General features: G+C 44.3%; 1 protein-coding gene across 1 annotated transcript in view; it reads right to left on the bottom strand.

Annotated features, from left to right (window-relative positions):
* Positions 1-3,958: 3,958 nt before the first annotated feature.
* DCBLD1 (discoidin, CUB and LCCL domain containing 1) overlaps positions 3,959-14,527 on the bottom strand; it is an 84,645-nt gene continuing 74,076 nt past the window's right edge. The window contains exons 8-14 of the mRNA XM_040965366.1: positions 13,897-14,109; positions 13,035-13,159; positions 12,280-12,427; positions 9,632-9,719; positions 9,305-9,354; positions 8,334-8,453; positions 3,959-6,024 (exon numbers count right to left, since the gene is read on the bottom strand). Of these exons, the coding sequence (XP_040821300.1) occupies positions 5,504-6,024; positions 8,334-8,453; positions 9,305-9,354; positions 9,632-9,719; positions 12,280-12,427; positions 13,035-13,159; positions 13,897-14,109 (1,265 nt within the window). The 3' untranslated portion in view covers positions 3,959-5,503. The remainder of the gene's footprint in view (positions 6,025-8,333; positions 8,454-9,304; positions 9,355-9,631; positions 9,720-12,279; positions 12,428-13,034; positions 13,160-13,896; positions 14,110-14,527) is intronic.

Here is a 14,527-nt window from a genome sequence, read left to right as displayed (position 1 = left end):
TTTCCAGCTGAGATGCCCACAACCCACATTTTACGGCGTTAAGCCCTAGCTCCTCTGCTCCTCAAAGAGCTTTGCTAATGGGTGTCTGAGGAAGCACGAAGTGATGGCTCCAGTATTGGGGGCCCTCTCACCCAAATGGAAGCACCTGATGGAGTTCTGGGCCAAGGTTGCTGTGAATATTTGGGAAGAGAAGTAAGAGAAGTAGCCAATGGAATCCATCTTTCTCTGTCCATTATTCTATCTTTTTGTTTTTCAAACATAATGGAAATTGAAAAAAATTTTAAAATGGGGAAATGAAATCGCAAAGAACTAAAATAAGTCTTTCATATTCACACCTAGAGAAGAGTTTTAACCCAGGTGTCCCAGCTGCAGAAGCCTTATTTTCTATTAGGTCATTTTGGTTCCTGATATATGAGAGGGATCCTGGGGACCATCTACAGGGATGGCAACAACAACAAAAATTCCATATAAGTTATGCAAAAATGTGCAAGACAATTTTTTTCTGCTACTTACAGTAAATTTGCTATCTGTACCTCTTAAAGAAAGATTTATTTATTTTTATTGAAAAATAAAATTTGGGCCCATCTGCGAGGGGGGAAGCTGGGTTCGTGAGCACCAGAGGCAGGGAATTTGGTGGAACTAGGGTCACCTGGCCCAGGTCCCGGGACTCACCTGCAAGAATATGCTTTCATCAGTGAAAAGGACAGAGCCTTGGACACAGACCCAGATGCACTTGGAGAATTTGGTAACCCATTCGATACCATAACAGAGGAAGGAGGACAGAGCAAATTGGATATCTACCAGCCAAATCATGACTGCAATAATCTGAGTGAATGGAGGCTTGAGGTTAACTGTCAGCCAATGGACATTGGGAGGGCTGCATCATCCTTGCATTGGTGAAATCAACAGCATTTCAGAACCACTTGGGCAGAACGCTTGGAACATGCAGACACTGGGACACTGAGTTGATATTGGGTGGCAGTTCCCCATCTCTGGATGCTGGGACATTTGAAAAGCTGGGTGTGGCTTCTCCCTTGTTTCCCCTTTCCTTCAGAAACAAGAAGAAATAGCAAATTGGAATTTATGATTTCACCCCCTTATCCCTAACCCTCGATTCTTCCCACCCTGATCAATCGTAATTAGCATGAAAAAAAGATTTATATATATTTTTTGGAAAGGCAGATTATACAGAGAGGAGAGACAGAAAGATCTTCCATCCACTGGTTCACTCTCTATGTGACTTGCAACAGCCAGAAGCGAGCTGATCCAAAGCCAGAAGTGAGGAGCTTCTTTTAGGTCTCCCACACGGGTGCAGGATCCCAAGGTTTTGGGCCGTCCTCTACTGCCTTCCAAGGCCACAAGCAGGGAGCTGGATGGGGAGTGGAGCATCTGAGACACGAACCAGCAGCAATGTGGGATCCCAGCCAATGCAAGGTAAGGATTTAGTCACAATGCTATCACACAGGGCCCTAACTGTACCTTTTTATCCAGAAAGATTACATGTCGATAAGATGAAAAACTTCTGGCTGCAAAGTCTTAGGAATGTTAGATAAAACAAGAGGCCTTTAAAAGCCCCTACTAATCTCACAAGAAATAAACAAATATCAGAATCAAAGGAGAAATGGAGAAGCAGAGTGACAGGTACTGAGTGAGCTGATGCTCTGCTATCAGAGTTCAGTTACTCAGCTGCTCAGAATTCAGCATCTGTGAAGGGAGAGGAAGCAAGACCTTGGATGAGCATGGCAGGAAGTTGCAACAGTGAAAGAGTGAACAGCAAACTAAAAATCTGCCCAGTAAGAGAGAAGGATGATAAATGACTGGGCCCTTCATGGAAACATAAGTCTCCCCTAAGAAATAAAATTCCTGGACTTGTGCCTCAAACATTTGAGTCAATATTTTCAATAAAAGGGAGAGTCTAGAAACTACAGATCCCCAAATTATAAAGCAGAGTAGTGCTGGCAATGGCACTGGTGTAAGAGTTGTCAAATTTAGCAACTAGAAATACAAGGCATGAGTAATTTTGAGTATATCTCAAAAGCTGCATGACATATACCAAAATGTATCTGTTGCTCTTCTGAAATTGGAGTCTGGCTAGGTTCCTATATTGTATTTGGCAGCTCTACCTTAGGTACCTCACAGACGCGAATGTCAAACTGCTATGAAAGAGAAATGAGTCCTGCTAGGGAGGGCTCGGATCAACCATTAACGCACACGGAGAACAAAGCTGTCATGTACAAGTTTCACTAGAATCATCAAACAGGATAGAGCGTCAGGACCTTCTGATCATTTCTTAAAAAGATTTTATTTATGTCTCAAAAAGACATCATTGGGAGAGATAGAGAGAATCTCAGCTGTTGGCTCACTACCCAGATGGCTGCAAGATGGCTGGGTCAGTTAAGCCACAAGCCAGGAACTCCAGCCGTGTCTCCCATACGAGTGGCAGGGCACAAGCGTTGGTGCCATCTGGGGCTGCTTTTTGAGGTGTTCTAGCAAGATGAAGGATCAGAAGCAGAACAGCCAGGACTCAGATTGGTGTTCAAATGAGATGCTAATGTCAGTCTCACTGACAGCAGTGTAACACGCTGTGCCACAATGCCAGCCCCCTGACCACTTTTTTTTCTAATTGTGAAAGGCAGAGTTACAGCAAGAAACAGAGTGAACTTCCATATGCTGGTATACTTCCCAAGTGGCCACAATGCTCCAATCTTAAACCAGGAATCAGGAGCATCTTCTGGGTCTCCCACTTGGGTGCAAGGGCCCAAGCACTTGGGCCGTCCTCCACTGCTTTTCAGGCACATTAGCAGGAAACTATCAAAAATTGAGCAACCAGGACTCAAACTGGTGCCCACATGGGAGACTAGCACTTCAGTCGGTGGTTTTACCTGCTATGCCACTGTGCTGGTCCATGTCTCTGATCAGTTTTTAAGCAAACAATTTTTAAATTTTATTTTTGTTTACATAGTTGTTAGGGATGCATGGCAATGTGAGTCTCTGATTAGGGTGAAGAGGTTCAGGCATGGAGGAAGGTGGGTACAATAAATGTTTCTGTTTTTTCTTTTTGTTCTCCTAGTCTGCTAGGGGCAGGAGAGGGGAGGGGACCACTCCTTGCTGTAAAACCACATTCACCTAACATGGTGTCCAGTGAGGGCAAGCCTGCTGATCTACTTCCAAGCCTTGCTTCTACATTTCTTCCCTCATTCATCTGCACAAAATTCCACAAAATTCATTCTACAGCCCCTCACACACATGGCCTACACACAGATAGATACCTTGCTACCAAGCATAACTAATCAAGGATTTCTCTCCTTTTTTTTTTTTTTTAACCACATCAGAGTCTGGAACCATGACCCAACTCCAACCCCAGGCTCTTTTCTTCACTGTCTTCAGATAGTTGAATGGACTGGGAATAGTTCCAGTTATCTCAGGACCCACAGGGTATGTGTTTGGTTCCTGTTGCTTTGAAGATAAACAGATTCCTGCCTGGACCAGGCTCATAGCAGTTTGGAGTCCCAAGATGAGCCAGACTGATAGATTTCATCTTAGGCTCATTGTAGCACATTACCATGCTAAGTGACACATCCATCAGCCACCACACAGGGAGCCGAGAGGCAGTAGCTAGATTGAGAAATTTCCACCCACTTCTCTGGAAAAAATAAATATCCCACATCCCCAATTATTTATTGAAATTAATCTCCCCTTTCCTAGGTTAAATGGGACCTCTGCTTTTCAAGTAGGCTCCGCTCTGTGGAATGTGTAGCTTTGTTTTTTCAGTAAGACACTTGCTGCTGGTTGCTCCCCACTTCTGTGACTCAATCCTGACTTCTTGCTTACATGAAGGACCTGGGTACTGGAGCCCTCTTGCTGCCTGGCCCTTGTCCCACCAGCCTTTTACTAAGACTGAACTTTGACTGCTTTTAACAGCTCAGCAAGTAGGGCACCACACAAAGCCAGGGCACTTTGATCGGGCATATTTATTACCATTAGTATGCATGTAAAATCATGTAAACTGCACAAAGTAAACGGTTTATCCTCCGCAATGACAGATGTATTCTGTCTTCCAGCACCTTCCTTATTTAACAGTACACTACAGATACATCTCACAGAAAGTGACCACCATAACAAGAGTGTAATAAAAGATTGTTTTTAGGGAAAGGATTTTTTGGTCCATATTTTCTAGAAAACAAATACATACTTTCCTCTTTGGCAAAAGAGGTTAACCTCCCCCACACTCTCCCCCAGTTATTTCACATAGCAGACTCAGAAGCCACGTTCACCAGGTACAGCTGAGTCCTGGGCGATTCTGGATTTAGACACATGCTTGGGGGAACATTTTGTTTTACAAAACCGGTCTAATTCCCAATTCTCTCAGCAGAAGAAAAAAAAAATCTCAATTTAGATTGAGCCTTAGTTGCTTTTCTAAGAACCCATTTCCACTAAACATTTTGTTTTCCAGAAGACCTTGAAAATCACTAACATGTTCTGTTTTGGAAGAAAGTCATGGCGAGTCTGACCTTGGCAATGTTTTTTTATCTGAGATACAAAAGCATTTGGCAGTGCCACCTTCATTTATTTCAATTTGTTGAGAGAACAGTTTGGGTTATCTGTGGAAGTCCCAGCATAGACTGGCAGGCAGTTTGAAGATGTAAATTTGCATACGCAAGGCGCTTCCTGTTTCAGAGGCCAGAGGTGAGGCAGAAGCCAAAAGAGGAGAAAGCACGTTCCTCAGGGGAGCCTGGCCCCAGGCCCAGAGCAGTGCATGTCCCATAGCCTGTGACCACGTGGCCACCCCGCCTGCCACTTAGGAAATGGGGTCTCAACACACTGGCAGCTACGGAGGTGGAATTTGTTTTAATGTAGAATGATAACTGCTAAACAAACCACCACCCTGGCGTGCTTCTCGTGCTTCAAGTAAATTTCTTGGAGAAGAATGTTAAAAATGCTTTCAGTTCTAGTATGCAAAGGAAAGGAAATGAGCCACAATAATAACAGGATTAAGTTGAAACAAACTTTCGCCCTGCTAACAGGGCACTGGCTACCAAAGCATGCCATGTGCACAGTGGCAGGCTGCAGCAGCTGCATTTTCTCACTTCACCTTTGGGGGGGGGAACTATGATTCAATAAAGCAAATTTAAGTTACCTTTCTCATTTCTGGTTCAGTACAACTCTATAGATTGCACGTCTTACACCAAAGCAGCTCAGTATCACAGTTAGAGATTGACAATGCCAGCTTGAAATTTTCATTCTTCCAGCCCAACACAACTCAACAGATTCTCGCCCTCTGTGTCAGGACAGTATCAGCTGCACAATTTTGTAAACAGTTGGAGAGGCCCTCTCCAGGATCCTATGAATTGGCTGGCACGCTCATTCACTCTATCTTGTACATACATACATACACACACACACACACACACACACACACACACACACCATGGACAGCAGTGCCTCTTCTTCCAGGAGCTCACACAGACGGCCATTCAGGGCCAACAGCAGGTTCACATTGTGTTCACTTAAGAGCAGGTGGAGCAGTGTCCTGGAGGGCTTGGAGGCAGTCTCTGGGAGCTGCATAGCCATCATTCACTCCCAGATTCATCCGCGGCTCCTGAGCATCTGGGTCTCTGCTGTGTGAGGCCAGGACACTATTGGCTTTGGGCTTGTCATAGCCCTGGTCCGCCGGCGTGGGGCTCTGGGGCTTGTGATAGTCTCGGGTCACAGCGCTGGGGGAAAATTCACCAGAAGAGAGGGAATGTTTGTGAGCCTGCCCGGCTCCCGGGACATGGTATCCGCTCTGTGCAGAGAAGGTGTGGGCCCGTAGCAGGTGCCTTTCCACGATGGGCGTGGCGTACTCGGGCTCCGTGTGCGTCAAGGGCAGTGCATACTCGTGGCCGCCAGGACGAGGAGGGCAATCGTAGTGGCTCCCAGTTTCGGGGCTTTCCCCTGTCTCGTCGGCCTCTGTGTCCATGGGCCGGAAGGTAGAGCCTTTCCTAGTGACCGTTCCGGTGCCAATCATGAGTGGCTGCTGGTAATCTGAAATCACGGAAGAGAAGATGCATCATTTGCACATGACGGAGCTAGGAAAGGCACCTCTGCTGTTTGCAGAGGGTACAGGCTGAAGGGGCAGTGAACCAACACCCTCCACGAAGGCCTAGCATGTCCTAAACGCTGCTGGAGACATAAGACGTCAGCCACAGCTGCCACACGCAGGATTTAGATAACCAGAAGGCAGAGATTGTGCTTAACCCCGGAGTAGGGGACATACTTCAGTGGTTTTTAAACTTGGTCTTGAGATGCTAAATTTTGGAGGTGGATGTAACACAGAGGAAACCAAGGCAAGTACAGCCATGAAAACAGAGCTTGTTGTGGCTAAGAACTCCAGGATGCTGGGTAGTTTGTTTAGTGAGATAGAAATATCAACTTGTGTCAGGGATCCATGACCATGGGGTGGATAATGAATGCACTCACATTTTTCCATCCCTTTCTTTCCACCAGGAACTAATCTAATACAGTAAGACATGAGGGGTCTAAAAAGTTTGTGGAAAGTGGAATCAAAAGATAAGTTGACTTTGTTATAGGGTTTTTCAAATTTGTGCACAGTGTTTTCATAGTATGCATTTTCCTATGGACATTTCAGAGTTTTCATATGCATGAGTTTCAAAACTTTTGCACCAAAATATACTTATCCTTTAATTCCATTTTCTGTGAGCTGTTTGAAGTGCCCTATACTAAGTCACTCTTAACATCTTATGAGGCCGGCTTTATTACTTCCTTTTACAACTGGGAAACCAAGGCAGAAGATGAAGTACTTCGTCCTAGGTCACAGAGTTGGCAGCCCATGGAGCCAGCAATGGACACATGCCTCAAGTATGTGCTGTTAACCAGCCATCTCTCAGGTCATGGAGGCGGTGAGTCCCTTGCTAGGAAGTTTGGTTTATTTCTTTGGAAATCTACAGACAGGCAGTGTGGGCAGAAATGCTGGTGGCAAACTGAAGAAGGAAAGATAAAAAAGTAAGAGGTTAAAAAAAAGGAGAGATGATAAACTAGGGAAGGGGAGAGGACACCTTTTGGGAACAAAAATGCGCTGTTAATGACAGGTAGGGTATGAGGAAGGAAGTGGCTGGGATCCTTCCCAGAAGTTTCACCTGCTGGACCAGAAGTTGCCTAGGAGAAGCACACACAGAGCCTGGACTGCAAAGGCTAGGAACAGTGAGTGACTTTGGACATACAGAGAAATACTGGTGACACTCCAGCAGGCTGCTTAGGAATATGGACTGGCACTAGGAGGACAGTCTGGGTGTGAGAAGTAGTGTGGACAGTCATGCAAAAAAAGATTCTTCTAGAAGCTCTGAAAACAGGCGACAGTGGTTAGGGGAGAGGGTGCACTCCCTTGCATGTTTAAGGAGTCCGAGGGATATTAGTTAGAAAGGAGGGTAGAAAGGCTGGGAGTTAAATGTGAAATGAGGACAGAGAGAAGAAAAGAGGCTCCTCCCTCACTTTACTTCCATGGAACAGGAAGATAGATTTTGCCTGGGGAGATGCTCTCCTTGTCCGTCAGGTGGCTCAAGCACCTCTCAGATTCTGATGGGTACACACATGGTCTAGCTTTGTAGCTCCTGTTCTAATTTTACAGACCTTGGGAATGTGGAAACTACAGCCTGCAGGTGTAATGTGGTCCCAGTGTCAGACGTCCAAGATGAAGTATCTTGGCATTCGGAGTGTGACATGGGCAGTCAGAGCAGAGCTATGCACAGTGAGGACCAGGGATGTCCACACATCTGAGAACTGTTTGGGACTGCTCCCCAAAGAGTAACGTACGGAAACACAGGCCAAGTGTTTAGAAACTTATAGCAAGTTCAGACAATACTTTTATATAAGTAGAGCTTTGTGTTTTATATGTCATTTAAAAAAATTTCACTGTCAATTATTGATATTTTATTTTGCACAGGTATTCTTCCATGAAGATTTAGGAATTAAAAAAAAAAAGCAAAAAGACAAATTGTCCCCCATAGCTAGTTTGGGAATCTCACCAGTCAGTGATGGCTTGTTATGGACACATCATTCTAATACTGGAAGACTTCTCTCACTTCCTCCCTTCTTTCCCAAGGCAGTGACTGTATTTAATCATCTTTCTAGTCCTTTCCACTATGCCTCCATCAAAACTTTGCTAACAGTAGCTTTAGGGCTTTAATATGTTAGTTGTACTTGAGTGTCAACACCTGGATGTCGTATGTGCCCTGCAGGTGTCAAGCGGTTGTTGAATGGACCTTTTAAGAAATATCTAAAGCAGAGAGTACAGAAAAATGGAAGACATTTCTGACATTTCAGAAGTGTGACCTCACCTGCCATGTCACTTGTGATGAGATCTAACTTTTGTGTCAACTCCTTCTCATTGTCATAGCTGATGGTAAATTCAGTTGACTGATGTCTGGCAAAGGGATACTTAATCTGCTTCCAACAGCCTGGAATAGAGGCAACACAAAATGAACTGATACATCATAAAGGTAATATATGCAGTCTATAATGTGTCCCTGGATGAGTCAGGTTGTGCTTGGTGGCTGACGGCGATGAACGTGTACTCAAAGCGCTCGGGTGTGTTGGCAGAGCACGTGAACTGCAACAATCAGCACGACCCGATCATGCTTCCCAGTGTTCATTCAGAACATACTTGTGCATCTGCCAGGTCGCCGATTACTTCTTTGTGAGGCTATCTGGGCATGGCTCTCCATGATTTGCATTGACACAGCAGTCAGGAACTGGAGGAGACCACATCCATGACGTTTAGACACTTCATAGGCAGACTTCCAAGCATCCCTGAGTTTTTGCAGGGGTTCTGGCCCACTGAACTGTGGCTAGGGCTCTGCTAACTTAGTGTTTGGAAACCCATATCCTGTGGATTCTATGAAATTGGCATGTGAGCGAGTCCTGCTTAGTCTTTTCTTCACTTCCCTACGGTGGAAAATACAGGGGAGGCCTGAGAGTATTAGACTACATTCAGGTCACTGGGGGCGGGCGGCTTGCGACTTACGACGGACAGTAGAGTGGCTTACATTGCAGTATTCAAAAGAAACAAAACAAGATAAAACTAAGGAATCTTAATAAACAGTCAGGATTTTTCTAAACAAAAGTAGGCTGGCCAGGAAAATCCTGAATGAAAATAAGGAGACAGGATACAATCAATACTCTCTTGTAGTCTTGCTACTGTAAAGTCTTGGGTTTCCTTGAAGCATGTGACTGTGCCGCAGGCATGCGTATGCTTCCGGCAGCAGAACTCAAGCATGGAATAAAACTGGAGTTGGAGTTTCCAACCAACCTGGTTTCTGAGCTTCAGTTGCTCCATACAGATTTCCTTTCTTCTTCCTCCTATCAAGAGAAAAGGTCCAGAATGAATATTTAGAAGCCAACCAGCTTTTGGATGCTTCTATGACGGTGCTTTATTATCTGTTTGAAAAGGACAAAATGCTTATAAAGTAATTCATGATCATTTCTACTTCTACAAAGCTTATTTTCAAAATAGAAGTTTTTACTTGAAAGACATCCACGCTGCTTTTCTTTGCATGAATATCTGAAGAGAGAAATTTTGGTTTTATGATATTTATATAATCAGAGAAGAAATGAATAAAATATATTTGTCACCTACTTTCTGAAGGCTGCAAAGACTCCCAATCCTGTAAACAGCAGGACCACTAGCAGCACCAATGGGACAGCGACAGAGGCGACGGTCCCACCTGGAGGAGACGGAAGCCACCACGTTACCACGGAGACGACAGTCACCAATCGGCAGAATCTGAGAACTCAACGTTGGCTTCGGTAGTCTGCAAGCGTCTAGTATGTAGGGGAAGTGACTACATGCTAGGCATCTGCCGACAGCGACAAGTGAGCGAAAGACAGTCTCCAAACAACGTCGGGGATTCCAACTTATTTTTGAGCTGGTCCTGGACCCACAGCAGAGTTCAAAACTCGGAATCAGGAGGAATGGCTGAAATCAGGCCTACCCAGTCAGGAGCAACTTGTGTAAATGATTTGGGTTTGTAGAGGAGTTGCTAGTTGGAACAAACAGCCAGCTTTCCCCAAGGGCAGATGCTGAGGACCTGCACTGCTTAGGCCCGGGGTGTCATAGTGCCACGTGGGAGCCGTGCTCTGGGAGGAAACGCAGCCTGACCATCTCGAGAAATAAAGAGCTTTCAGGGTTTCCCTGCAACTCCGCCTGCTTTAACAAGAGATCACCTGAACTGTAGCTGCAGGAGGCTTCAGACTTGCAGAAACTGCGAACTGAAGGGGAAAGTTTGCTCCTCACCCTCTCTTCTGCCATCTCAGGGAAGACAATAAAGGGATGTTCAGGAATGGGAAGTTGAGTTTGTGAAGAGAAGGAAAAGGAACAGAGATGGGAACAAATCTCATGTGAAAAACAGGCATGATTTATGAGTGAAAACTGGAGGAAAATTTAACTTACACATCCAAAAGTAGAGGAATGCTTAACTAAAAAATCATGTATTCATGTGAAAAAACTACAAAATATGAACAACCGTATTTTTCAAATGTACAATAACATTGAAAGTACACCCAATACAATGTAAAAGGGGTAATATATCCACAAGACAACAAGAAGGTGCCTCAAAAGTTCACAGAAGAGCCTGGCATGGTGGCCCAGGGACTGCATCCTCGCCCTGCACATGCTGGGATCCCAAGTGGATGCCATTTCATCTCCCAGCTGCTCCACTTGCCATCCAGCAACCTGCCTGTGGCCTGGCAAAGCAGTCAAGGACAGTCCAAAGCCGTGGGACCCTGCACCGGCGAACTAGAAGAGGTTTCTGGTTCCCAGCTTTGAATCGGCTCAGCTCCAGCCATTGTGGCCATTTGGGGAGTGAATCAGCAGATAGAAGATCTTTCTCTTTGTCTCTCCTTCACTCTGTAAATCTGACTGCCCAATAAAATTAAATAAATCTTTAAAAAAAGCTCACGGAACTATGGAATTAAGAAATGTTTATTTTCATGCAAAGAATTTCAAATTCATCTATAGTTTTTTTCAAAATATGCACTCATTTTTCATGAACTTTTTAGAAATACTCTCCTGTATAATATGCTACCATTTTTTGAAATACAGTGAGACTGGCTGCAGGGGAATATGGCATTATACATAACGTGACTTGATTTGTGTTTTAACTTTTCTTATTTATGTTTTTCTTATAGAGTTAAAGTTTAATGTTAATACGTAAATTATTTTATAATCTAGAAAAAATTAATGCATTTCCAATGCTTTTTCATTTGAATAGGTTACGCACTCACATGCTCAAAGTTCAAAGACAGTATGGAATGCAAGCTCTCCCTCCTATCTCTGCATGTTGTGGTTCCTTTCTTCTAGAGATACTCGTAAAAACATTCACTCTCCAGTCCCTCCTTTCACACACACGGTAGCCTGTTACACAGACTGCTCAATTCTTATTTGTTTTTTTAAGTTTTCTTTTTTTTGTGTTACGACACACTGCTTTTCTATGGCTGCCTTATATTCTATTACATGGATGTTCTATTATTTTATTTTTCCTTCAGATATTTACCAAGCATTTAAAGGGCATGTAAGTTTCTTCCTAATTTTTAAAAGATTTATTTATTTTTATTGGAAAGTCAGATTTATAGAGTGAAGGAGAGACACAGAGACAGATCTTTCATCTGCTGGTGCACTCCCCAGTAGCTGGCACGGCTGAAACTGAGCCAATCCGAAGCCAGGAGCTAGGAGCTTCTTTCGGGTCTCCCATGTGGGTGCAGGGTCCGAAGGCTTTGGGCCATCCTCAACTGCTTTCCCAGGCCACAAGCAGGGAGCTGTAAGGGAAGTGGAACAGCCAAGATGCAAACCTCCATCCATATGTGGTCCTGGGCTACCACCCTGGGCCCACTTCCTAATCTTTTTACTTTCAACCTTTCGATGGAAAGTTGTAGACATACATTATTTCACATGTAGAAATATCTCTGAATCATTTCTTCCAGTATTTTTATGACATAGAAAAATAGATTATGGTGAAGTAACTGCTATATTGGGTGGAGTGCCAGCTATACCCCTAACAAAACCACAAAACAGTCACTTCTCTGCTTGTGGTAATTCTCTAGAAGGGAGGAGTTTTGGGGTTGTTGCATCCCCCAGTTGCAACACCAGTGTTTGGGCTTGTTCAGTGCAACATCAGTGAGTCATTTCCTGGCAGAGAAGGGATGCTGGGAAAGTCAGATCATTAATAAGGAGATGAAGAAGGAGACAGCCAGAAGTAAGCAGCTCCCTGAAGCCAACCTGAATCCTACCTTGTGCAATCTGGCAGCCAATGAGTTCCACTTTCAAGGCTATCCTCTTGTGCCAAGTCTGAGGGACAACCCGCACATATCTGGCCACGATGGGAGGGATAAAATTGTTCCTCACAGGGTCCCGGAAGTTAGAGTTACCCTGAAACACCTGCACAAAGAAGTTAGTTTCAGCTGAAGATTGCTACAGAGTCAGTCTTTTCCAGTCTACTCACATTGATTATATGAAACCAACGCAAGAATTCTATTATATTTTAAAGATAGTTTTGATATTGTAGGTACAAAATTTTGCAAACAGAGGCCATTTTTTAACTAGGTTAATGTTATCAATTTATTTTCTACTTTAAATTCCATTTTAGATCCAGAAGCTACAATTGCCCTGTTGAATTAATTGATCTGGCAGTCTCTCTAGCAGCACAAGGCCACTGCAGCAACCTTCAAGTTCAGGTCCTCAGCTCTCACGTTTGCCATTTTTTGCATGATTCCCACTGCCCCTTATAGCAGCTATACCCACAGCCAATTTCCTATTGCAAGCATCCGCCACACTCAGACTGAAGCAACCACTTCAAATTACGTCTACTTCCCTGGTCGGTCCCAAGGACCTCAGTCTGTAGGGGAAGAGAAGAAAAGCACCAAGGTCTCCCGTGGTGCCTCACATACCCATTCCTCTTCTGTGCCCAAGGAACACCATCCCTGTCCTGTCTTGGTGAGATATCTAAAGACAGCCCAACAGCGTTGGTTTCTTTCTTCCTCCTTACCTTTTCCTCATTATTCACAATTCCTTTATAAGTCCTCCACTTTGAGTTGTTGTTTTTGAAGTTTATCACAAAACTCTTCACATAAAAGTTAAAATTTGACTGTGTGGATCCCGTGGTCCAAATTCCTTTGAAAAAGACATCATTATAAGCTAATTGTGAAAACATGCTACATATAAACATATTCTAATTGCAGCTTCTTTCCCCCCCTCTTTTTTTAAATCTCAAATTGCTTCACAGGCCAACTTTTACTGGCTGCATTTAGAAACCTATTCTCAGATGAGGCTTTTCCCACAAACAAGACACCATGAAAGCATTTTACCGCTGATGTACCAATTTTCTTTTTTTTTTTAATGATTTATTTATTTTTATTGGAAAGTCAGATATACAGAGAGGAGGAGAGACAGAGAAAAAGATCTTCCATCCAATGATTCACTCCCCAAGTGAGCTGCAATGGCCGGTGCTATGCTGATCCGAAGCCAGGATCCAGGAACTTCTTCCAGATCTCCCACACGGGTGCAGGATCCCAAAGCTTTAGGCCATCCTCGACTGCTTTCCTGGGCCACAGGCAGGGAGCTGGATGGGAAGTGGAGCTGCCGGGATTAGAACCGGCGCCCATATGGGATCCCGGAGCGTTTAAGGAGAGGACTTTAGCCTCTAGGCCACGCTGCCGGGCCCTGATGTACCAATTTTCTAATGTATGCATCCGTATTTACAACTGTGTAGTGTGAAGATTTAAAAATTTTTTTAAAAAGACATAAAGTACTTGGAGGTACAAATGAGAGACACTGAGGTCGATCAAAATCATCATTTCAACTGCAAGTCATACTGGTTTTCGGCCACCTCGCCCATGCTGTGTAAGTACCTGTTATTTTCTTTTTCTCCCCTAAGTCGATCTCCAGCCACTCTCGTTTGTGGTTGCTGCTGCTGTCTCCTGAGGCCCAGGATGGGCCTTGGTCCTGAAGTCGGGCTTGGTCAGGGGACCAGTGAACTTGTTCTCCAATCTCATTGGCCCAATGCCAAGAAGAAGAAGCTGTGATCTGTCTGTCAGCTTCCAAGGTCAAGGATTTGCTGCAAGCTGGGAAAGAAAGAACAGCAGGGAAACACTTCACAGAGTCAGAAAGTGAAAACAAGCCTAGAAATCGAGAAACTCTAGCCTAGCAACAGTCAATGCATGCTAAGGAATCACGTGCTTAAACACCGGCTTTCAAGTGGTGCGTATTTTCTTCAGACTCATCTATAGGACACTGTCTTGAGGCTGGGGCTGCTTTTCTTGACAACAAGCCTCACTGAGGTCACATCCCCTGTGGTACCTCTTGGTGCCCACTGCAGATTTTCCTTTTGGTCCTTGAAATTTACCCTGATTTCAGCAAAGCACAACATGTCCAAAGGTTTAGAATGCTGAAGTTCCTTTTTTGTTTAGGTTTATTTATTTACTATCGGAAAGTCAGATTTACAGAGAGGAGGAGAAATAAGAGAGGCAGATCTTCAGTCCC

Source organism: Ochotona curzoniae, unplaced genomic scaffold, assembly GCF_017591425.1.
Source record: "Ochotona curzoniae isolate NIBS_2020 unplaced genomic scaffold, NIBS_Ocur_1.0 scaffold_3890, whole genome shotgun sequence".
NCBI lineage: Eukaryota > Metazoa > Chordata > Mammalia > Lagomorpha > Ochotonidae > Ochotona > Ochotona curzoniae.
This window is presented reverse-complemented; position numbering and strand designations above follow the sequence as displayed.